This window comes from Chenopodium album, chromosome 22 (genome assembly GCF_948465745.1).
Source record: "Chenopodium album chromosome 22, dcCheAlbu1.1, whole genome shotgun sequence".
Lineage (NCBI taxonomy): Eukaryota > Viridiplantae > Streptophyta > Magnoliopsida > Caryophyllales > Amaranthaceae > Chenopodium > Chenopodium album.
In genome coordinates this window covers 9,590,786-9,614,234 of record NC_137855.1, presented here as the reverse complement: position 1 = coordinate 9,614,234, position 23,449 = coordinate 9,590,786, and the positions used below count along the sequence as shown (strand labels likewise).

Here is a 23,449-nt window from a genome sequence, read left to right as displayed (position 1 = left end):
AATTAGTTTTTGACACCTCTAATGTTAAGTTAAACATAGTCACGTGGGCTTCTGTAGTTGCAATTAAAATATGAAAGAAGTATTGTATAGTATATATGGTTAATACTTCCCCTACTATGGGTTAGAGAAATTAATGGTTCATAGTAGTTAAAAGATTAGAGGAGTATGATTGTGTGAGTACATTCCAAGGAACTGTTTTTAGGAGAAGTATCCATACATGATCATCTTAAATAAGCGCTACATAAAATTTTCATGTCACAATCACTATTCACGAAAATCAAGTATATTAGTATATAGATATGGAAGACGAATACAGAGTACTTTTAGGATGATGAGCTATATCTTTGTATGATTTGTCAAAGATAAAAAATGTAATCGAATGCTTATCTAATTTTAGATGTCATTTAAATTTGAAAGCCTTCTTAATAAGTGAAACCCTAACTAACCATAATTGTCCTAATTTTCATTCTATCTTATCATTCTGTCTTAAGTTTTTTTAAAGGCTTGAACATATTTTTGCCCAATTCATCTCATGCTATGTTCTTCAAACAAGGAAAATGGGGTGGTTTTGCTATTTTTCTTCCTCTTTGGCTTAAATACGAAATATAACATTAATTACACTTATTTGTGTGTAATTTTATCATGCAAGCCTAAATTAATACAGACCAAATAAGGAAAGCTATTAAATACTTATTCATAATCGTAACATTACCCTATAAAACAATTATTCTACAATAAATTTATAATCCATATCATTTAATGAAGATTAATACCTCAATTTTACAACTCAACTATCATGTGTGTCCCTTATAAATCCATACTCTAATTTACGAATCACTTGCAGCTGTTCTATGCTAAAGAACCTCTTATAAAAAGCCTAAAAAACTCTGTAAAACTAAAACTACAGTGACAGTAATTACAGAAATCAGAAACCTTTGAAAATCTGTTTATCTCTTTCCTCTCTCTTCACTCTTCCCGCCATGACTGTAACTCTACAAAACAACCAAACCCCAATCGAAAACCTTTCCCTCTCCACCCTCGTTAAATCTCTCAATGATCTCGAAACCGCCAACGTCGAAAACCCAATTCAATCATCTAAAGAACCCACAACCCCAATTCAAGAACCTGCAATACATGATGATCCAACTCAATCTCATCAAGAAACACCAATTACGAGTTTTCGCTTCGGTGTTCGGCCAGCAAGTAAACTGAAGCAGGCATTAGAATCTCTAACCGATGCCAATTTTAATCCAAAGGGTTTGGGATTGATTGAAGTTAAAGAGAATGGTTTGGAGATCACGGTTCAAAACACGAAAACCGGGGTTACAGGACATCTTTGGTTGAAGTCCTCTGGTTTGATCAACTTTGAATTCAAAAAGGCTATGATCAACAAGATGATTGACTTGAATTGTGTTCTTGATAATCTTGTTGATGCTTCTGATAATGATGTTGTCACCCTTCTTTATCTTCATGGCAGTTCTCATATCAATTTCATGTTTGGTATGTATTTCTTGTTAATTGGGATGTCCTGTTTTTATTTATATTTCTGTAAGATTTTAATGCAAGTTTATTGGTGGGTGTTGTATGAAATTAATGTTTTTGTTCATTGATTTGAAGTCTGATTATTAGGAGAAAAAAGGGTTTGTGAAAATAGATTATCAGTGGAAATTACGTTATTGAATTTCTGTATCAGAAACTGAATGTTTATCAACGATTCTTTAGTTAACCTTTAAAAAAAAACGATCTTTTAGTTTAAATGAAGAATATAATTATTTGCTGTTTTAATATGCCTAGTTTAAACCCTAATTATTACATGTAATTTACTGCAAAAAGTCACTTACTCTTTAATTTGAAATTAGGGTTTTAATTTGGGAATAATTATTCAAGCTTGATCTAAGGGTTCTTATTTTGGGGCTAAGTTAACAAAATTGGAATATTTATGAATCATTTGTGATTTCAATTAAAAAAAGTTCACCTAATTTGTATGAAAATTTTCTGCATAACTAATTTTGCATTATTCAAATCAGAGTATAATTTGGGGATAAATTAACAAACATTGAATTTAGGGTTCTTACATTGTGTTTTAATTGGGGTAAATTGGGTGTAATTAGATCAGGTTTGAAAGCGTTGGACATGGGCCCACAAAAAAAATGTTGAAGAAATCCATTTTATAAGGTAATGCAACCCAAAAAAAAAAAAAAAAGTTCATATAAGGCATTTATTTGCAAAATTTATAATGAAAGATATTTCCATACAAATTTTCTTTAAATTTTCGATTGAAGTTTGTGACAGTTTTAAATTTATACAAGGTTGCCTGAAGTTGAACTTTTAATACTACATGATAAGCAGTATGAAGAAACCAGATTTGTGTTGCGAAAACATTATTGTAGGCGGATACTGAAAGGGGTAATTGAGATTGATAGTTCATTAGCTCATCGGAGTTTGGTTTAATCCTTTGTTGTACAGATTTCGTGACATTTGTTCATGCTTTTCGTTCCCTAAGTCAGTAATCAAATGTTTAGTTTTTCTATCAGCAAGTTCAATTCAGATATGTATAACTCATTTTTGATGATTTATTCCAGGAAATGCCTCTCCTAGACTGTTTGCTGTGGATTTACTCGAAATGGATGGTAGCTTCGAGAAATTTCCCAACATTACTTTCGCCTGTGAGGCTGTTATACTAAGTGATCACTTCAGGGAGATAATTCAAGCATATCAGGAAGTCAAAGAACCTAGAATAGGTCCGAGCTAGCTTCTCATCTTCTATCTTTTGTCATCACTACTTCGGTAGTTAAGTACAAGCTGTATCTCTTAACTTGTTTCTTTTTATTCACATGTACCAGGTTCACTGGAGATATCGGACAAGGTTTTGACCTTCTATGTAGGAGAAAGAGAGTGGCGGATGTATGAAAAGGTACACTCAAACAGTCAAACAGCTAAAAGTTCGTTGATTCCAATTATGTCTGCAGAAGCCAAGAAAAGAATTATAGTACTTATTTGTTAGGGGGTTGGATTCTGATTGCAGGTAAATGGAATTAGGGGAATGCCACCAAATATGGTGCATGAGGCTTGGTTACGATTACATCATCCTGAGTCTTTAAAGAAGGCATCGTTCATAGCAACAGGGCTTCTTCTGTGCCTTGTTACTGACCCATCCGAGCAGATCATGCTGCGATTCAACCTCCGAGAGCTAGGAGATTTGGTATTCATCAGCAGAGCTGAATGTATCATTTTTGACGGCAATGATGCACCTGGACTTCACCTTTTAGCTTCTGCTGCGGCCTCACTAAATATTTCGAGTTGAGAAGCTGAAATTGCTTGGCATTCGTATATACATGTAATCCTAAGCAGAACATAGCTTCTTGTTACAGAAGAATGTAGCATATTCATATTAGGTCTGACTTAGCAATAGCATACTAGCATATTCTAGGTACAGATATAGTTTATACTTTTTAGTCATTTTATGGCATTAATTTTATTTACTGAAGTCTATGAATCGGTATTTCAATCATCTGCATAAAAAAAAAGAAGTTGAGTGATCATTAGACACTATAATGTGATAACACAAGCACCATCATGAATACCTTATTGTTGGTCACTTTTCTGAAAGATGTGTTGTTCATTCTTGCGAATCAGTCAATCGGTTACAAGACTTACAACTATGTACATGAAATTAAATTTTATTAATTCATTTTTGTTATTACATGTTCTATTTTATATGTACTACATCAATTTATATTACAAGCCATTTTTGAATTATCTCAAGTCGGACAAAGTAATTTTAAAAAATTGATGTTCATTATAATACTAATGCTATGGCTACCGCTAAATTAAACTAGCTAGGTTGCCAAGCCTAGAATGCTGAAGAAACTAAGAACTATAATAAAGCCTAAGCTAAAAAAAATGTAAAGTACGATGTTAATAACAATTAGTGGAGGTAATATAAAATTTTTGATTGGTGGTTAGGCATTGCAGTTATTCTCCACTCTCTAGCGACAGACGGACAGTTAATGGCTGAGGTTGAACTCAGCCAACACTAGTTGAGATCACCGCCAAATTGAACATTTAGTGTAATAAAAATGAACATTTTCTAACTGAACTTATTTTACAATAATTTTGTATTTTTCAATAATCAAATGTTCATTTTCATGCACTATGATATTCATTCTTATAAAATAAATATTCATTTTCATGCCGTGTGATGTTCATTCTTATATAAATAAATGTTCATTTTCATGCCGTATGATGTTCATTCTTATAAAAATAAAAGTTCATTTTACTTTTTAATTAATACAAAGTACAACTTTTGTGCTTGTTCATCAGTTGTATAAAATGTTCGTTTTATAACAAAGGATGTTCAATAAACATTAGCATTAATAATGTTAGACATTAGTATTTTGTTCATTATTAAAAAAATATATTATTGATTTATTTAATCGGTATTAAATCATATAGCTCTATTGCATAATATCCATTCAAGAAAATTGAACAAATCAATGTATTTAACTTGAAACTTAAAAAAAATGTTGATGAATAAACAATAACATTATACGTTTATTGTTATTTACAACTAAAATGTTCAGTTATATAATATTAAATGTATTTTTTCAATTTCATAGTCTCTTTATTTTACTCTTATATTATAAATGTTCATTTTTATTTAATACAATGTTTAGAAACAAATGTTCATTTGTTTTCTATTAAATGTTCATTTTTTCTAATAGATGTTCATTTGCTGGGCGCGACATTAGCCAGCAATGGCTTACCTCAACCAAATATTTGGCCCGCTCTAGTTTGGGCTGCACAATTCTAATATTGGGCTTCATTGATTCTAAAATCCAAAGTGGATTGAATTTGAACCCCTAAAGTCAACCAAAATTATAATGGATGTAGCTAGTAGGGGTGAGCAAAAATTCCGGGTACCCGGAATTGGAACGAGAACCGGTTAAGAACCGGCGGGTCCGAAACCGAGATTGGACCCGGTGGTTCCAATTCCGGGTAATAAATTAAGGACCCGGTTATAACCAATTCCAATTCTCATCTTTTTGGACCCGGAACCGGTTGGGTACCCGGTTACCCAATATATCCTAAACTAAATAAATTTTAAATAATAAAAATATGTTAAATGTATTTAATTTGTACAATAAAAAAAAGTATTATTAATACCTAACATGAATACAAATAGCTTAATGCATATGTAAATATAAGTAGTAAACAATAATAATGATACTAACTAAAATAAGAATTATAATTTGTATTATATTTTGGCAATTACATACATAAGTGGGTACCCGGAACCGGAACCGGTACCCGGTGGTTCCAATTCCAATTCCTAAAATTTAGGACCCGGTTAAACCAATTCCAATTCCGGTTCCGAATTTTAGGACCCGGTTCCAACCAATTCCAAGTCCGGGTCCTAAAATTTTGACCGGGTACCCGGTTTGCTCACCCCTAGTAGCTAGAGTTGTCAATTTGGATATGTAAATCGGGTTTGATAAGGTCGGGTCAGTTTGAGTCAATTTTGAAAGTTGAGTCATACTAAAATATTACATCCACACGAGTTGAAATTTGAATTGATTATTTTCCAAATTGGTTTCGAATCAGGTTGAGTCAAGTGTAGTTTTGACATCTGTAGAAGTAACACTACTCTAATAATAATACAGTAACAAAAGTTGGGAAGTCATCTAAACAGAGTCTGTAAAAATACATGGCGGGAATTTGTTGCTATAATTTCATTTCATCCTAATTCAATTCCTTTATAAAACACAAATTATTTCTTATTCTCAAAAAAAATTCTGCTCTTTAATTTCCCATTTTTGCAGATCACAAAAACCAGAAAATTCAACTAGAGTGACATTAACAACTGAAATCAATACCTTTGAAATTCTGTTAATCTCTTTCATCTGTCTTCACTCTTCCCGCCATGAATACAGAAAAATTTGATCTCCAAAACCCAATTCAATCTTCTAAAGAACCCGAAACCCCAATTCAAGAACCCGAAGAAAATGATCAAATGATCTCGAGTTTTCGCTTCCAACTAAACCCAGCAAGTAAACTGAAACGGGCGTTGGAATCTCTAACCGATGCCAGTTTTAATCCAAATGGTTTGGGGTTGATCGAAGTTAAAAGAAGTGGTTTGGATATCACGGTTCGGAACACGGAAATCGAGGTTGTAGGACTTCTTTGGTTGAAGTCCTCTGGTTTGATCAACTTTGAGCTCAAAAATGTTATGATCAATAAGATGATTAACTTGAAGTGTATTCTCGAGAATCTTGTTGATGCATCTGATGATGATACTGTCACAGTTTTCCATAATCATGGCTCTTCTCAACTCAATTTCATGTTTGGTAAGTATTTCTTGTAAATTTGATTGCCCTGTTTTTTTATTGTAATTTCTGTAACATTTAATGCATGTTTTTTGGTGGGAAATGTATGAAATTAATGTTATTGTTCAATGATTTAAAGTCTGATTATTTTGAGAAAGAAGGGTTTCTTAAATTGATTGTGAAAATATATGACATTATCAGTGGAAAATTTACATTTCTTGTTATGAAGGTTGTTCTGACACATTTAATTTTCTTTTCATTTCTCTGTAATGAAGAATATAATTACTTGTGGTTTTAATTTGTCTAGTTTAAACCTAGTTACACGTTATTTACTGCAAAACTTTCTAGTTCTTTAATTTGAAGTTAGGGTTTTAATTTGGGGATAATAATTCTATCAGGCTCTGATATCAGGGTTCTCAATTTGGTTGTATTTATATTTAGAAAATTTCACCTGATTGTATGAAAAATTTCCCAAACTAATCTTGCAATTACCTGTAAAACATTTAGGGATTAATTAACAATATTAAGTTTAAGCTTTTAAAGTGCTTAAAATGAGTTGTAATTGGGGTAGATTGTCATTTATTTGCAAAATGTATATTATGAAAGGTTTTTTCCGACATTTCCAAAAATTCCAATTGAAGTTTGTGACTGATTCAATTTTACACAAGGTTGCCTGATGTCAAATAATTTGATTGAAATATGAAGAAACCAGAATTATGCAGTGAAATTGTTGTAACCGGGAATTGATATTTAGTTCATTAGCTCAATGGAGTATTGGAGATTGTCCGTCGTTAATCAATAATAATTTGCCGTGCAGGTTTTTGTGACATTTGTTCATGTTCTGTATCAGAAATCAAATGTTAACTTTTAAGTACTTGCTATATATAAATATTTGGTTTTCTATCAGCAAGTTCGATATCTGACATTTGCAGCCTGATTTCATGACATAAGGAAATTAAGTGTGTCAAACTTTTGATGATTTATATCAGGAAATGCTTCTCCTAGAGAGTTTGCTGTGGAATTACTCGAAATGGATGGTAGCTTCGAAAAATTTCCCATCATTACTTACACCTGTGAGGCTGTCATAGCAAGTGATAGCTTCAGGGAGATAATTCAAGCATATGTGTCAACTACTGGTGTAGGTCCGATCTAGCTTCTCATCTTCTATCTTTTGTCATCACTACTTCAGTATGTACTCAGTAGTTAAGTATATGCAGGATTTCTTAACTTGTTTCTTTCTTTTATTCACATGCAACAGTTTTAATGAATATATCGGACGTGAGTTTGATAGTCTGTATTGGAGAGTCAAGTTTTGAGTTGTACGAAGAGGTACACTCAAACAGCTAATAGTCGATTCCAATTATATCTACATAAGCCAAGAAATGAATTTCAGAACTTATTTGTTGGGTGTTTTCGATTGCAGGCTAATGGAATTAGGGGAATGCCACCAAATATGATGCATTGTGGTTGGTTCCGAATGCATCATCATGAGTCTTTAAAGAAGGCAACGTTTGTAGCAACAGGGCTTGTTCTATGCCTTGTTACTGACCCACCTGAACATATCATGCTGCGATTCAACCTCCGAGAGCTAGGAGACTTGACATTTATCAGCAAAGCAGGATATATTGCTTTCAACGCCAATGCTTCAGACTATCACACTTTAACATCTAGCCTTTTTGCTTCGTTTCCTCCCTTATTTTGATATTTCGAGTTCAGACCTGATGAAATTGTCTGAACAGAAAATAGCTTCTGCTTGTTACAGAATATAATGTTACAGATAAATGCAGCTCATTTGCAGCTAGGTCTGTCTTAGCATACTGCTTACATACATATTGTACTTACAGATGAATGTAGCACGTTCGCTGCTAGGTCTGTCTTAGCATACTGGTGGCATACATATTGTACTTACAGTAGATACAGTTACATCATTTTATGTCATTGATTTTACATGTACGTATAATGTTCAAGAATTCAAACAAATTAATTGATTGAAGTTCATGGGCTGATAATTCTAAGTCATTATCAGAGAGGCAGAGACTATTTTATATACTAGCATATTGTACATCAGATACAGTTTTTAGTTGTTTTATGTCATTGATTTAATTTATTGAAGTCTATGAATTGGTATTTCGAATCATCTGCATAAAAAAAATCGAAGTTGAAGTGATCAAAAGTTTAATATTCGCCCCCATCTTACCATCTTAGTGATCATTAGACACATAAAAAAGATGTGCTGGTCACTTTTCTGAAAGATGTGTTCGTTGTTCTGTTATAACTATGTACATGTATTCTGGAAAGGAAGAGGATGAAGAAAGGAAGGAGATATTTCTGGAAAACAAAGTGTAGGTAGCCAGGTAGGTAGATAGAATTAAGGAAATAATGAGGTGAAAAAACCATTTTATGTAGAAATTTAAGTTTTGATCACTAGTCTTAACCAAAAAAAAAAAATTTGGACTAGAATAAATGATATTCTACAATCCAAAAATAACAAGTGAGGATATTGCTGGTATTTCAAATTATAAATGAGTGTAAAATTCAAACAAAAAATAATCAATTTGTCCTACAATATTGCTCAAGCCTAACAAGTTACTCGTACAATTATATGACAATTAGCCTATGTTGCACCAGGGTAGCTAGAATAGATAGACAATGCGTCAACGCCCTATACAATGAGCATTGAATAATAATAATAATAATAATAATAATAATAATATTAAAAATAATAATAATAATAATAATAATAATATTATTATTATATAATCAATCAATCAATCAATCAAAGCCTTAATTGGCTACATGAACCTTTTTTAGTAATAAAGATTGAACATGTAAAAAAAAAAAAAAAAATAGAACATTTAGTAATAAAAAAATGAACATTTAAAAATGAACATGATTGTCATACAAATATTCAATTATAAAAATGAGCATGAAAATTCAATTTTATATATCACATGTTCATTTTATATGTAATACGAATACACATTATTTTATATTACAAAATACAAACTAGTTTTGAATTTCTTTCAAAATTTGATGATCAGTATCATACTAATGTTATTTCAAAATTTTCATATTGAGCTACATTAACTCTAAAGTCTAACGTGAATTGGGCTTGAACCCCTAAAGTCAACGGAAATTAAAAATGGGTCAAATGTCAAAACACAACTCTAGTTGTAATCAAAAGTTGCAAAGTCATTTAAACACAACCTGTAGAAATATATGGCGGGAAATAGTTATTTCAACATCATACTACAGTACTCAAGACTAATCCACAAATTTCTATTCATCCTAATTCAAAGTTCAAACCCTTAATTACCTACAAAACAATAAATTTCTAATTTTCAAAAAAAAATTCAAATCTTTAATTTCCCATTGTTGCAGAATCATCAATATACCAGAAAATTTAACTAAAGTAACAGTAACAACTAAAATCAGAAACCTTTGAAATTCTGTTGATCTCTATCCTCTGTCTTCACTCTTCCCGCCATGAATTTAGAAAAAAAAGATCATTTAATCTCTCGAAGATCTTCAAGTCCTCTGCATTCACTCTCCGCCATCATTGAAGATCTCGAAACAGCCAATGTCGAAAACCCAATTCAATCTTCTAAAGAACCCGAAACCCCAATTCAAGAAACTACAAAAGATGATCAAATTGACACTTTCCAAGAACCGCCAACTTCGAGTTTTCGTTTCGAAGTGAACCCAGCAACTATACTGAAGCAAGCACTGGAATCTCTAACCGATGCCAGTTTTAATCCAAATGGGTTGGGGTTGATCGAAGTTAAAGAGATTGGTTTGGAGATCACGGTTCGGAACACGGAAATGGAGGTTGCAGGACAACTTTGGTTGAAGTCCTCTGGTTTGATCAACTTTGAGTTAAAAAATGCTATGATCAACAAGATGATTAACTTGAAGTGTATCCTCGAGAATCTTGTTGATGCTTCTGATAATGATACTGTCACCCTTTTTCATTTTCTTGGCTCTTCTCAACTCAATTTCATGTTTGGTAAGTATTTCTTGTTAATTTGATTGTCCTGTTTTTATTATAATTTCTGTAACATTTTAATGTATGTTATTTAGTGGGAAATGTATGAAATTATTGTTATTTTTCATTGATTTAAAGTCTGATTATTATGAGAAATAAAGGGCTCTTAAATTGATTGTGAAAATATATTGTGGAAATTACGTTATTTGTTGTGAAGGTTGTTCTGACATATTTAATTTGCCTAGTTTAAACCAAAATTATACGTAATTAACACATAAACAATAACAAGTTTAAGCAAGGTTCTTAAAGTACTTAAAATGAGTTTTTATTGGGAGTAAATTGTTGGACGCGCCTACAAACAGAAATCTTGACGAAATTCATTTTACAAAGGTAATGCAACCAAAAAAAAACTAGTTTGTACAGACCTTTATTTGCAAATGTGTATTATGTAAGGTGTTTCCTAGAATTTTTCCTTAAATTTCCATTGAAGTTGTGATTACTCATAGTTATACAAGGTTGCCTAAATTCGAACACTTGATTGGAATATGAACAAACCAAAATGATGCTGTGAGAAGCATTGTAAGTTGATATTGGTAGTTGATATTTCACATTTGCAGCCTGATTTCATGACATAAGTAAATTAAGTGTGTTAAACTTTTGATGATTTATCTCAGGAAATGCTTCTCCGAGAGAGTTTGCTGTGCATTTACTCGAAATGGATGGTAGCTTCGAAAAATTTCCCAACATTACTTTCGCGTGTGAGGGTGTCATACTAAGTGAACACTTCAGGGAGATAATTGAAGCATATGAGAAATCCAAAGAACAAAGAGTAGGTCCGAGCTAGTTTCTCATCTTGTATCTTTTGTCATCACTACTTCAGTATGTATGTATGTATGTCTTAATTTAGCTTGTTTCTTTCTTTCTTTCTTGTATTCATATGTATCAGTTATACTGACTGTATTGGACAAGAGTTTGAGCATTCAAGTACAAGGTGTAAAGTGGGAGTTGTACGAAAAGGTACACTCAAATAGCTAATAGTTGATTCCAACTATATACGAGTATAAAAAAAAAACAGAATTTCAGTACTTATTTGTTGTGGGTTGCTGATTGCAGGTTAATGGAGTAAGGGGAATGTTTCCAAACACGACGCATTGTGCTTGGTTCCAAATGCATCATCACGAGTCTTTAAAGAAGGCATCATTCATAGCAAAAGGGCTTCTTCTATGCCTTGTTACTGAGCCATCCGAGCAGATCATGCTGCGATTCAACCTGCGAGAGCTAGGAGACTTGGCATTTATCAGCAAACCAGGATATATTGCTTTCAACGCCACTGATTCAGACTATGGCGCTGCTCTAGAAAGTGTTGTAGATTTTTTGCTCCCCAAGCCAAGCCAAGCTATGGGTGATATTACGAGTTCATAATCCTAAGCAGAAAATGGCTTCTTGTTACAGAATATAATGTTACAGATTGATGAATGTGGCATATTTGCTTCTAGGTCTGACTTAGCATATTATATGTACAGATACAATTATATCATTTCATTGATTTTACTTGTACAGATAATGTTCAATACTCAGAAAAGCTTAAAATTGAAGTTGATTGAAGTTCATGTATCCATATTTATTTCGAATCATTATTGGAGGCTACATCGTATTACACAAACACCATCACATACACAATGTAATGAAAGTGACAAATTAATTATGAGAAAATAGCTTAGCTTCATTATTATTCATCAATAGGTAGAGTATTTATACAAAACCTACGAACATAAGATAGGAAACAATATTCCTAAAAGATATACTACCATAATCATAAACCCTAAAGATATATTCTCTAAATAATATCTTAACATAAATATCCTAAATATATTATTCACCTAATAAGATCAATACGGAAAATATATCACACATATATAAATTGTGTAACTGAAGAAGTATACATTAAAGGTACTACTGTACTATTTTGTAATTGTCATTGTCTTATTGATGTCTCAATTCTTTTTGAGTTCATCAGTAGTATTATTGGTGAAATATTCTACATGTCGATTAAAGTAATTAATCTTTTTTTTTTTTTTTTTTTTTTTTTTGAGAGAAAGTAATTACCAAATTGACAATAGTTCATTGTAAGTATGTATTACCCCCTATAATATTTTTTTGAGAGAAAGTAATTACCAAATTGACAATAGTTTATTGTAAGTATTACCCCCTATAATATTTTTATTTGAGACAATTTAATTTAACCACCCCTCATTTGCAAAATCATCAAATTTTCCTATCATATTACTCAAAGTCTCTTAAGTATATGACAAATAGCTTCTATTGCACCCTTGTAGCTAGTATAGCTGGAAAACACTCTAGAACATTTCGGCAAAAAAAGGAATAATAATTCACAGGAATAATCCCAACTTTGCTCGATTTGCCCAAAATAATCCCAACTTTGCTCGATTTGCCCAAAATAATCCCAACTTTTGATTATTTTTTAATAATCCGAACTTTAATATGAATTTGCTTTCAATGGTCCTAGCCTCCTAGATGACCACTAACCTATAGAACGGGTAAATTTTTTTTTTATACACTAATCATCACTTAATTGGTCAAAATTAAATTTAATTATAATTTATATTTGTATTATTGATTTAATTTTATAATTAATTAACTTTAAAAATATTAGTTTTTATTTATGTTTTTTTGTTACTCCCTTCGTGTTTTAATAAGCGATACACTTACCAAATCCGGCCATGTTTAAATAAGTGTTACACTTCCTTTTATGGCAAAAAGGTACATTAGAATATTATATCTCTCTCCTCTCATGGTCCCTACCCAAACCCACTATAACTTTTTCTATAACGAAGTATATCTTTCCTCTCACATTCATTACTTTTCAATAAACTATTAACCCTACTATCTTTCTTTTACAATTTTTTAATACTTCAACTACTCTACTTATCTCTTATTTTATTTAAGTTAATTAAATTACCTAAAGCTATGTGCCAGTCAAACTGTAACACTTAAAAAAACATGGAGGGAGTATTAATTCTTAGTGAAGGTATTTCTTTAAATAAAAAAAAGAAAAAGAGAAGCGCGCACAAGTCAGCGGCACGTCCGACTGTTTCCGGTGGCTACCTGGCCCACACCCTGACTGTCCGGCGCCCATCCTACCGGCTCATTTCCTCCTTTCCTGCCGACGGAACCCACCTTACCCATCTTCTCTTCCGCTTCTGGTTCAACTGTTGAGATTTTGGAGGCCGGCGAATTGGGGAATAGGGTCGTTTGGAGGAGGCGTTTCGGGGAGGTAGGGCGTTTATGCGTGGATCGGGGTGACAAAATGGGAGGAGCGAAGGTGGTACGTTTGGTGGGGGAATTTGGGGGGGGGGGTTTGTTTGTTCGTGGGAAGGGGTCGGGATAGGGATGGTGAGGTAGTCTCCGCCGGAGGAGGCTGGGGGAAATGGCCGCCGGATGATTATGTCGGCTAGGCGCCGGCAGCCGAGGTGGGGATTAGGCGCTAGGGCGGTGGTGGCTAGGCTGGTGGATTGGAGTTTTTTTTTTAATTAATTATATTTTTTATGTAATTTTTTTGACCTATCACGTCCTGACACGTGTCAGGCGATTTGTTATAACTAATTTGATAACCAATTGGACAATTAAAATCAAATTCATATTAAAGTTCGATTTATTAAAAAATAATTGAAAGTTGAGATTATTTTGGGTAAATCGAGCAAAGTTGTGATTATTCATGTCAATTTTTCCAAAAAAAAATGAAAATTGAATATTTATTGAACGCATTAAAAAATGAGCATCAATTACATATTACTAATAGCAAATCTAAGGTGACACTTGAAAATATATTATACAAAAATTCCCTCCAATATTACTTTCTAAAAATAAATTATTGTTTTACATCTAGATTGTGACTTTTTTTTTTTATATATATAATTTTAAAGTAAACTTCCTAAAATATCAACTTGCACTACATAACTATTACATATATAAATATTTTTTTTTATCATATGTTTGCGGTGTTTTAATATATTTCACGCGTTTTTATACTTTGTCAAATTATTTATTTATTTTTTGTATAATTATTACTCCTTATAATAATTATTCGACATCTGTACATTGCACGGGGTTAAACTTAGGGTCTGTTCTGATTGACTAAACTGGACTGAAATTATTGGAGCTGAACTGAACTGAATATTTTATGAAGAGAAGAAAATTAAAATAAGAACTGAACTGAACTAAAACTGAAGTGAATTGAACTTATTGGAGCTAAACTGAACTGAACTGAAAATAAGTTGAAGAGAACAGGCCCTTAGTTTAGTATTAAAAAATAAACAAGTCAATTATAAAAATAAATGAACATTTAGTATATTTATAATGAACATGATTGTCATACAATTATAATTAGGCTAAATTGGACTCAATAGCATGAACTATTAACAAGTTGCACTCAACAACACAAACTTTGACTAGTAGCTCAAACAACACGACCTATAATATAAGGTGCACGAAACATCATTAAAATGAGTGTTGCCACATGAGATTCTCTCGAAAACAACCCATATTATCATATTACAAATCAGTTTTGAATTATCCCGAATCAGACAAAATTCTTTCAAGATTTGATGATCAATATCGTACTAATGCTATCTCTATTGTTAAACTAATCTAGGTTGCTAACTTGGTAAGCTTAGAATGCTAAAGAATTAAGAATTGTAAAGCCTAAGGAAAATGTAAAGTGTCATGTTGATTTTCTTTTTATTCGATGTCCTTGATTATTTTATTGTCTCAAATTGCTTAATTAAAAACTTAAGATGGTGATTAGGCATCGAAATTATTTTCTACTGCTTGCTTTTTTCTTTTGAAATCTTATTGAATACTCGTCTTTCTAGCTCGGCTCCATCTATTCTATGGTATTATTCCCATATTGAGCTTCATTGACTCTAAAGTGTAATGTCAATTGGGCTTGAACTCCTAAAGTCAACGAAAATTAAAAATGGGTCAAAGGTCAAAACACAACTCTAGTTGTAATTAAAAGTTGGAAAGTCAACTTTCAAAAAAAAAATTGGAAAGTCATTTAAACACAATCTAAGAAGTACATGGCGGGAATATGTTATCTAAACATCATACTACTCAAGACTATCTACAAATTTCTATTCATTAGAATTCAAACCCTTGATTAAATACAAAAAAACATTTCTAATTTCTAATTTTCAAAAAAAAAAAATTCAAATCTTTAATTTCCCATTGTTGCAGAATCATCAATATACCAGAAAATTTAACTAAAGTAACAGTAACAACTAAAATCAGAAACCTTTGAAATTCTGTTGATCTCTATCCTCTGTCTTCACTCTTCCCGCCATGAATTTAGAAAAAAAAGATCATTTAATCTCTCGAAGATCTTCAAGTCCTCTGCATTCACTCTCCGCCATCATTGAAGATCTCGAAACAGCCAATGTCGAAAACCCAATTCAATCTTCTAAAGAACCCGAAACCCCAATTCAAGAAACTACAAAAGATGATCAAATTGACACTTTCCAAGAACCGCCAACTTCGAGTTTTCGTTTCGAAGTGAACCCAGCAACTATACTGAAGCAAGCACTGGAATCTCTAACCGATGCCAGTTTTAATCCAAATGGGTTGGGGTTGATCGAAGTTAAAGAGATTGGTTTGGAGATCACGGTTCGGAACACGGAAATGGAGGTTGCAGGACAACTTTGGTTGAAGTCCTCTGGTTTGATCAACTTTGAGTTAAAAAATGCTATGATCAACAAGATGATTAACTTGAAGTGTATCCTCGAGAATCTTGTTGATGCTTCTGATAATGATACTGTCACCCTTTTTCATGTTCTTGGCTCTTCTCAACTCAATTTCAAGTTTGGTAAGTATTTCTTGTAGATTTGATTGTCCTGTATTTTATTTATTTATTTTTTTTATATAATTTCTGTAACATTTAAATGCATATATTTTGGTGGGAAATGTATGAAATTAATGTTATTGTTTTTTAAATTAAAGTCTGATTATTATGAGAAACAAAAGGTTGTACAATTTATCGTGAAGAGTAGAAGTTATCAGTGAAAATCACACTACATGTTGTTCTGACATATTTAATTTTCTTTTCTTTTCTCGGTAATGAAGAATTTAATAATTATTTGCAGATCTAATTTTCCTAGTTTAAAACCTAATTACATGTAATTAATACAAAACATTTCACTTTTCATGTCAATTTGAACTTAGGATTTTGATTTGGGGATAATTTATACAGCTTTGATATTAGGGTTCTCAATTTGGGTGTACATGAACAACATTGTAGTGTTTTATGAATCATTTATGGTTTCGAGTTAGAAAATTTCACCTTAGTTGTAAGAAAATTTCCCCAAACTAATCTTGCAATTACGCACCAATTTCAAATTAGGGTATTTTTGGGGATTAATTAACAAACAAGAATAAATTTAAGGTTCTTAAAGTACTTAAAATAGTTAATTTGGAGTAAATTGTTGGAGATGCCTACAAACAGAAATGTTTACAAAATCCTTTTTTCTAAGGTAATGCGACCAAAAAACTAGTTTGTATAAGGCATTTATTTGCAAATGTGTGTTATGAAAGGTGTTCCCTACAATTTTTCCTTAAATTTCGATTGAAGTTTGTGATGGACTCCAAGTAATACAAGGTTGTTTGACATCAAACTTGTGATTGAAATATGAAAAAAAATCAGAATTACGCGAATATTGATACGGAGTATTTCATTAGCTCAACGGAGTTTGGTTAATCATTTGCCGTACAGGTTTTCCTGACATTTGTTCATGTTCTGCATCAGAGAAATCGAATGTTAAGTACTTGTTATAAATAGCAATCTTGTATTCTATCTGCAAGTTTGATATTTCACATTTGCAGCCTGATTTCATAACAGAAGGAAATTAAGTGTGTTAAAACTTTTGATGATTATTTCAGGAAATGCTTCTCCTAGAGAGTTTGCTGTGGAATTACTCGAAATGGATGCTAGCTTCGAGAAATTTCCCAACATTACATTCGCCTGTGAGGCTGTCATACTACGTGAGCACTTCAGGGAGATGATTCAAGTATATGAGTCAAGTACTAAAAGAGGTCCGATCTAGCTTCTCATCTTCTATCTTTTGTCATCACTACTTCAGTACTCAGTATTTAAGTATATGCCGGATCTCTTCACTTGTTTCTTTCTTTCTTTTATTCGCATGTACCAGTTTCAATGGAAATATCAGAAAAGATTTTGACAGTCTGTATAGGAACGTCACTTTGGAACATCTACGAAGAGGTACACTCAAACAGCTGATAGTCGATCTCAATTATATCTACATAAGCCAAGAAAGGAATTTCAGTACTTATTTTGTTGGGGGCTTTTGATTGCAGGTTAATGGAATTAGGGGAATGCCACCACATACTCATCATTGTGCTTGGTTCCAAATGCATCACCTTGAGTCTTTAAAGAAGGCGTTGTTCATAGCAACAGGGCTTCTTCTATGCCTTGTTACTGACCCACCTGAACATATCATGCTGCGATTCAACCTGCGAGAGCTAGGAGACTTGGCATTTATCAGCAAACCAGGATATATTGCTTTCAACGCCACTGATTCAGACTATTACACTTTAACATCTAGCGTTATAGCTTCGGTTCCCTAATGTGATATTTTGAGTTCAGAACCTGAAATTGTTTAGAATATACGTTTATAATCCTGAACAGAAAATGGCTTGTGCTTGTTACAAAATATAATGTTACAGATGAATGTAGCACATTTGCTGCTAGGTCTGTCCATAGCATACTGGTATACATATTGTACGTACATTTGATGCAGCTACATCATTTTATGTAAATGATTTTACATGTACAGATAATGTTCAAGAATTTACGGAATTTAAATTGATTGAAGTTCATGGTCGATATATTGAATCATTATTATCAGAGAGACAGACTACTCATCGTATCTGATTGTTTTTGTGCAATTCTTAAAATATGTTAAATTATAAAATACTCTTAAAATTGTTCTCAGCCTCCTGCATCACTCTCATCTACTTGCTTAACATATTGCTTTCCCTCTCCTTCGACTACTAAATCGATCATCTTTTACTGTTTTGCATAATTTTAATTAGTCTATTTTAAATTTGATTCCTTTTCTTCACCCTAACTCTCTTTTTCACCCATCCTTTATAGTTTTACATATTTCATAAAACATTCTATTGCTTTTTTGCTTGAGACATTGTTTTATCACGAAACAAACTATACTCTGATAATGTCTTCCTTTGTTATTTTTTTTTTTTAATAAAAAATGCAAAATATCTTCTTGTCAAATATGCTTTAAAATTGGTTGCTTTACCAATTAAGCTAATAGCCTTCATATACACACGAATTGCTATGATACAATTTTAAATACCCAATTGCCTCAAACTATACACCTTGAAAACCATTTGCATCGATTCTAACAGATAAGATGAGACGAGAATCAAGGCTATTTGCCTATAGATTGTATCTTGTCTCATTGTTCCGCAAGGATCAGGGCAACATTGCTCGCCTTCATACATCCAATTTATCAAAGATTTGGACAACGTCGACAAATATGCTTGGGAAGCGGTCATGTTGGCCTTTTTTTAGTTTTTAAAATCGCAATTTTCAATATTAGGCTTTATTGACTCTAAAGTCCTCCGCGGATTTGGCTTGAACCCCTAAAGTCAACGAAAAGTAAAAAATGGGTCAAAGGTCGAAACACAACTCTAGACCTCTAGTAGTAATCAAAAGTTGGGAAGTCATTTAAACACAATCTGTACAAATACATGGCGGGAATCTGTTGCAACATCCTACATACTCAACACTATCCAAAGTAATTTCATTTCATCCTAATTCAAACCCTTTATTATTTTTTATAATCAAAACAATTTCTGCTCTTTAATTTCCCATTTTTGCAGATCACCATAACCAGAAAGTTTAACTAGAGTTACAGTAATTACAAAAATCAGAAACCTTTGAAATTCTGTTCATCTCTTTCCTCCGTCTTCACTCTTCCCGCCATGAATGTAATTGTCAAAAACCCAATTCAAGAACCTACAGAAGATGATCAAATTGACACTTTCCAAGAAACGCCACTTTCGAGTTTTCGTTTCGAAGTAAACCCAGCAATTAAACTGAAGCAGGCATTGAAATCTCTAACCGATGCCAGTTTTAATCCAACTGGTGTGGGGTTGATCGAAGTTAAAGAGATTGGGTTGGAGATCACGGTTCGGAACACGGAAATTGAGGTTGCAGGACAACTTTGGTTGATGTCCTCTGGTTTGATCAACTTTGAGTTCAAAAATGCTATGATCAACAAGATGATTAACTTGAATTATGTTCTCGATAATCTTGTTGATGCTTCTGATAATGATGTTGTCACCGTTTCTCATCTTCTTGGCTCTTCTCAACTCAATTTCATGTTTGGTAAGTATTTCTTGTTAATTTGATTGTCCTGTTTTTATTATAATTTCTGTAACATTTTAATGTATGTTTTTTGGTGGGAAATGTATGAAATTAATGTTATTGTTCATTGATTTAAAGTCTGATTATTATGAGAAACAAAGGGTTCTTAAATTACCTGGAAACTACATTGTTTACTATTTTACTGTGAAGGTAATTCTGAAAAGTTTAATTTAATACAATAATTAGCAGTTATAATTTTCACTTTTCAATTTGAACTTAGGGTTTTAATTTGGGAATAATTTAGGTTTGGTATTAGGGTTTTCAATTTGGACAACATTGGAATGTTTTATGAATCATTTATGGTATTGAGTCAGAAAATTTCACCTTATTTGTATGATAAATTTCCCAAACTAATCTTGCAATTACCTGTTAATATTTTGGGGATTGAATAACAAACATCAAGTTTAAGGTTTTAAAGTGCTTCTAATGAGTTTTAATCGGGGTAGATTGGCATTTATTTGCCAAATGTGTATTATGAAATGGTGTTTCCCTAATTCCCTACAAATTTTTGTTCAATTCCAAATGTGTATTATGAAAAGGTTTTTGTGACATTTGCTCATGTTCTGTATCAAAACAAATGTTAACTTTTAAGTACTTGTTATAAATAATGTTTGGTTTTCTATCTGCAAATTCGAGATGTAACATCTGTAGCATGATTTCATGACAGAAGGAAATTTAGGAGTGTTAAACTTTTGATGATTAATTTCAGGAAATGCTTCTCCTAGAGAGTTTGCAGTGGAATTACTAGAAATGGATGGTAGCTTCGAGAAATTTCCCAACATTACTTTCGCCTGTGAGGCTGTCATACTAAGTGATCACTTCAGGGAGATGATTGAAGAATATGTGTCAACTGCTAGACTAGGTCCGGGCTCGCTTCTTATCTTCTATCTTTTGTCATCACTACTTCGGTATGTACTCAGTAGTTAAGTATATGCCAAATATATCTCTTAACTTGTTTCTTTCTTTCTTTTATTCACATGTACCAGTCTTAATGAATGTATCGGACAAGACTATGATCGCCAATATTGGAGAGACAACTTGGAAGTTGTACGAAGAGGTACACTAAAGCAGCTAATAGTCGATTCCAATTATACTACATAAGCCAAGAAAAGAATTTCAGTACTTATTTGTTGGGGGTTTTTGATTGCAGACTAATGGAATTAGGGGAATGTTACCAGATACGATGCATTGTGCTTGGTTCCAAATGCATCATCATGAGTCTTTAAAGAAGGCATTATTCATAGCAAAAGGGCTTCTTCTATGCCTTGTTACTGACCCACCCAAACACATCATGCTGCGATTCAACCTCCGGGAGCTAGGAGACTTGGCATTTATCAGCAAAGCAGATTATGTCAAATTCAACATCAGTACTTCAGACTATGACGCTTTTGCTTCTCTCCTTTCAGCTTTGATTTCAGGCTAATGTGATATTTCGAGTTCAGAACCTGTAATTGTTTGGTATATACGTTTATAATCCTGAACAGGAAATAAGTTCTACTTGTTACAGATGAATCTAGCACATTTGCTGCTAGCTAGGTATGTCTTAGCATACTAGTATACATATTGTACTTACAGTAGATATAGTTACATCATTTTATGTCATAGATTTTACATGTACAGATAATGTTCAAGAATTTTCAGAAATTAAATTGATTGATCGAAGTTCATGGATCGATATTTGAATCATTCAGAGACACAGAGACTATATTGTATGTAGCACAATCACCATCACTTACACAATGTTAAGACAGCCACATAAAAACACCGAGAATATAGACACTTAACAATAATTTCATCAACCATACATTTTTATTTATCAACAAAAACCATAAGATGATATAAATTAGAATCAGAAGATGGGAATGCAATGTCAATATTTTCTTCAATTTTGCCTTCAGAAATCTTGATTAGCAATAGCAGCCTTAGCAGATTCAAGATCTTCATCCAAAACAATATCCCAAGGACCATCCCACTTAAGAAAAAACTCGGTATCTTCCAAATACTTAACTCTATGAACATCTCCAGCAGGTGTATACAAATAATCTCCATCACTCAGATCATACTTCTCATTTTTACTCAAATTCCACACTATTTTCCACCCTTTTATAACATACAAGTCATGCCCAAAGCTATGATGATGAGCAGGCGCTACACTCCCGGCCTCGAATCGAATAATAGCCGATGTTGGACTTTCCCTTACTATCTTCATTTTCCCTCCAGAAATTTTCTCCACAGGAACAAACTCTCTGTTCTTTGCTAGGCTGCAAATGGCGCACTCCCTTTCAAACTCGGGTTCCGATTTTCCGATGTTAGCCATCTCTGGGAGAGACTTGGTAAGGAAGTCTTCCACTTCAGGGTCCCATTCCTTGTTGTTGGAGGCAGGGCAGGGAGACTTAAAGGGGGTGTTGATGAAGGTGTTAAGAATTTCGATGCCGGTTTCGGGTGGAGTTGACATGCCGGATACGGCGAGGACGTTGGCATTGTTGATGGACCGGGTGTTCTTGGCCTCGTCGGTAGTGAGACAAGTGGCGGCGTAAACTCCAGGGACTTTGTTGGCGAATATTTGGACGCCTACGCCTGTTCCACAAGCGACAAGGCCGCGAGTGGTGTCACCTCCCGCGGCCACTCGCTGGCCTATGTTTTTACCCATGGTGTAGTATGGGCCCACTCCGAGGTCCTCGACTTCGATGTTGAGGGATCGGAGGTGGGAGACGAGAGCGTCTTTGAGGGCGCAACCGTATGAGTCAGAGCCCGTAATGAACTTGAGAGGTTGGGTGGTGGTGGGGTGATCGGTCATGGTTAATTAGTTATACTCCTTTCGTCTCTAAAAGTTAAAGTTGACTAGAGTGATGGTCAATGGAAAATTGAAAATGGTGACCCTCCTTTTATAATACAAGGTAGGGGGAATTTGTGATATGATAGGATTCAAACTCTAACTAATCTACATAAGTAAGTGAAAATAATCCACACAAGAAGTATGTGATAATACAAGGTAACTAAAAGATGGAGATTGATGAAACTAATTGTAATAAGAATATAAGGCTTATGTATTATGTATACGATAAACAAACACAAGAATATACAAAGATCAATTCACTTAGCCTATAATGAAAGATGATATTGAAGATTACAACAGCTAATATCAACAATTTTATAACGATATATCACAACATAATGTACTAAATTACAGCCCGTCTTGTGTGTGGCTAGCCACACCGTGTGACCACTTATAAAATAACAAAGTAACCCATATAAAAATGACCAAGTAACCCCTGTAATACTAATTGAGTAACCCCTATAACACTAACTGAGTAACCCTATAGCACTGATAAAGTAACCCCTTTAACACTGATCAAGTAACCCCTATTACACTAATAAGGTAACCCCTGCCACACGGTGTGGCCAGCCACATATAAGACTCTGTGACTAAATTAAAGATAACAAGATATGATAATAACATTGATACCAAAATTACCAACTACGGAGTATATCTTTGATATCTCTAATGAGAGGTGTGTTAAGACGTAATAAATAATCTAATCTATAACATGTTCGACTAATCAAAATTATAAGTCACCATTCAACTCGGGGCCTAGCCCTCGTGTGCACCCAAAAAAAAAAAAAAAAAAAACGTCACCATTCAAAAAAAAAAAAAAC

The 23,449-nt window shown here is 33.1% G+C and overlaps 2 protein-coding genes and 1 pseudogene across 2 annotated transcripts; 2 read left to right on the top strand and 1 right to left on the bottom strand.

Moving 5' to 3' along the window:
* The first annotated feature begins 939 nt into the window (after positions 1 to 939).
* Positions 940 to 3,304, top strand: LOC145603906 (uncharacterized). The gene is made up of 4 exons (XM_081659875.1): positions 940 to 1,500; positions 2,583 to 2,741; positions 2,844 to 2,914; positions 3,026 to 3,304. Exons 1-4 carry the CDS (start codon positions 981 to 983, stop codon positions 3,302 to 3,304), a joined length of 1,029 nt encoding a protein of 342 aa, XP_081516001.1. The 5' UTR covers positions 940 to 980.
* Positions 3,305 to 5,923: 2,619 nt separating this feature from the next.
* LOC145603904 (DNA sliding clamp PCNA-like) lies at positions 5,924 to 8,028 on the top strand. The gene is made up of 4 exons (XM_081659874.1): positions 5,924 to 6,347; positions 7,316 to 7,468; positions 7,585 to 7,655; positions 7,750 to 8,028. Exons 1-4 carry the CDS (start codon positions 5,924 to 5,926, stop codon positions 8,026 to 8,028), a joined length of 927 nt encoding a protein of 308 aa, XP_081516000.1.
* Positions 8,029 to 21,686: 13,658 nt separating this feature from the next.
* LOC145603903 (DNA damage-repair/toleration protein DRT102 pseudogene) lies at positions 21,687 to 22,589 on the bottom strand (annotated as a pseudogene).
* Between the last annotated feature and the right edge of the window lie 860 nt (positions 22,590 to 23,449).

Coding starts and splice junctions, on each gene's coding strand:
- LOC145603906 (XM_081659875.1), top strand. CDS start 981: ATGACTGTAACTCTACAAAACAACCAAACCCCAATCGAAAACCTTTCC. Junction 1,501..2,582: donor TCATATCAATTTCATGTTTG/GTATGTATTTCT, acceptor GATTTATTCCAG/GAAATGCCTCTCCTAGACTG. Junction 2,742..2,843: donor AGTCAAAGAACCTAGAATAG/GTCCGAGCTAGC, acceptor CACATGTACCAG/GTTCACTGGAGATATCGGAC.
- LOC145603904 (XM_081659874.1), top strand. CDS start 5,924: ATGAATACAGAAAAATTTGATCTCCAAAACCCAATTCAATCTTCTAAA. Junction 6,348..7,315: donor TCAACTCAATTTCATGTTTG/GTAAGTATTTCT, acceptor GATTTATATCAG/GAAATGCTTCTCCTAGAGAG. Junction 7,656..7,749: donor GTTTTGAGTTGTACGAAGAG/GTACACTCAAAC, acceptor TTTCGATTGCAG/GCTAATGGAATTAGGGGAAT.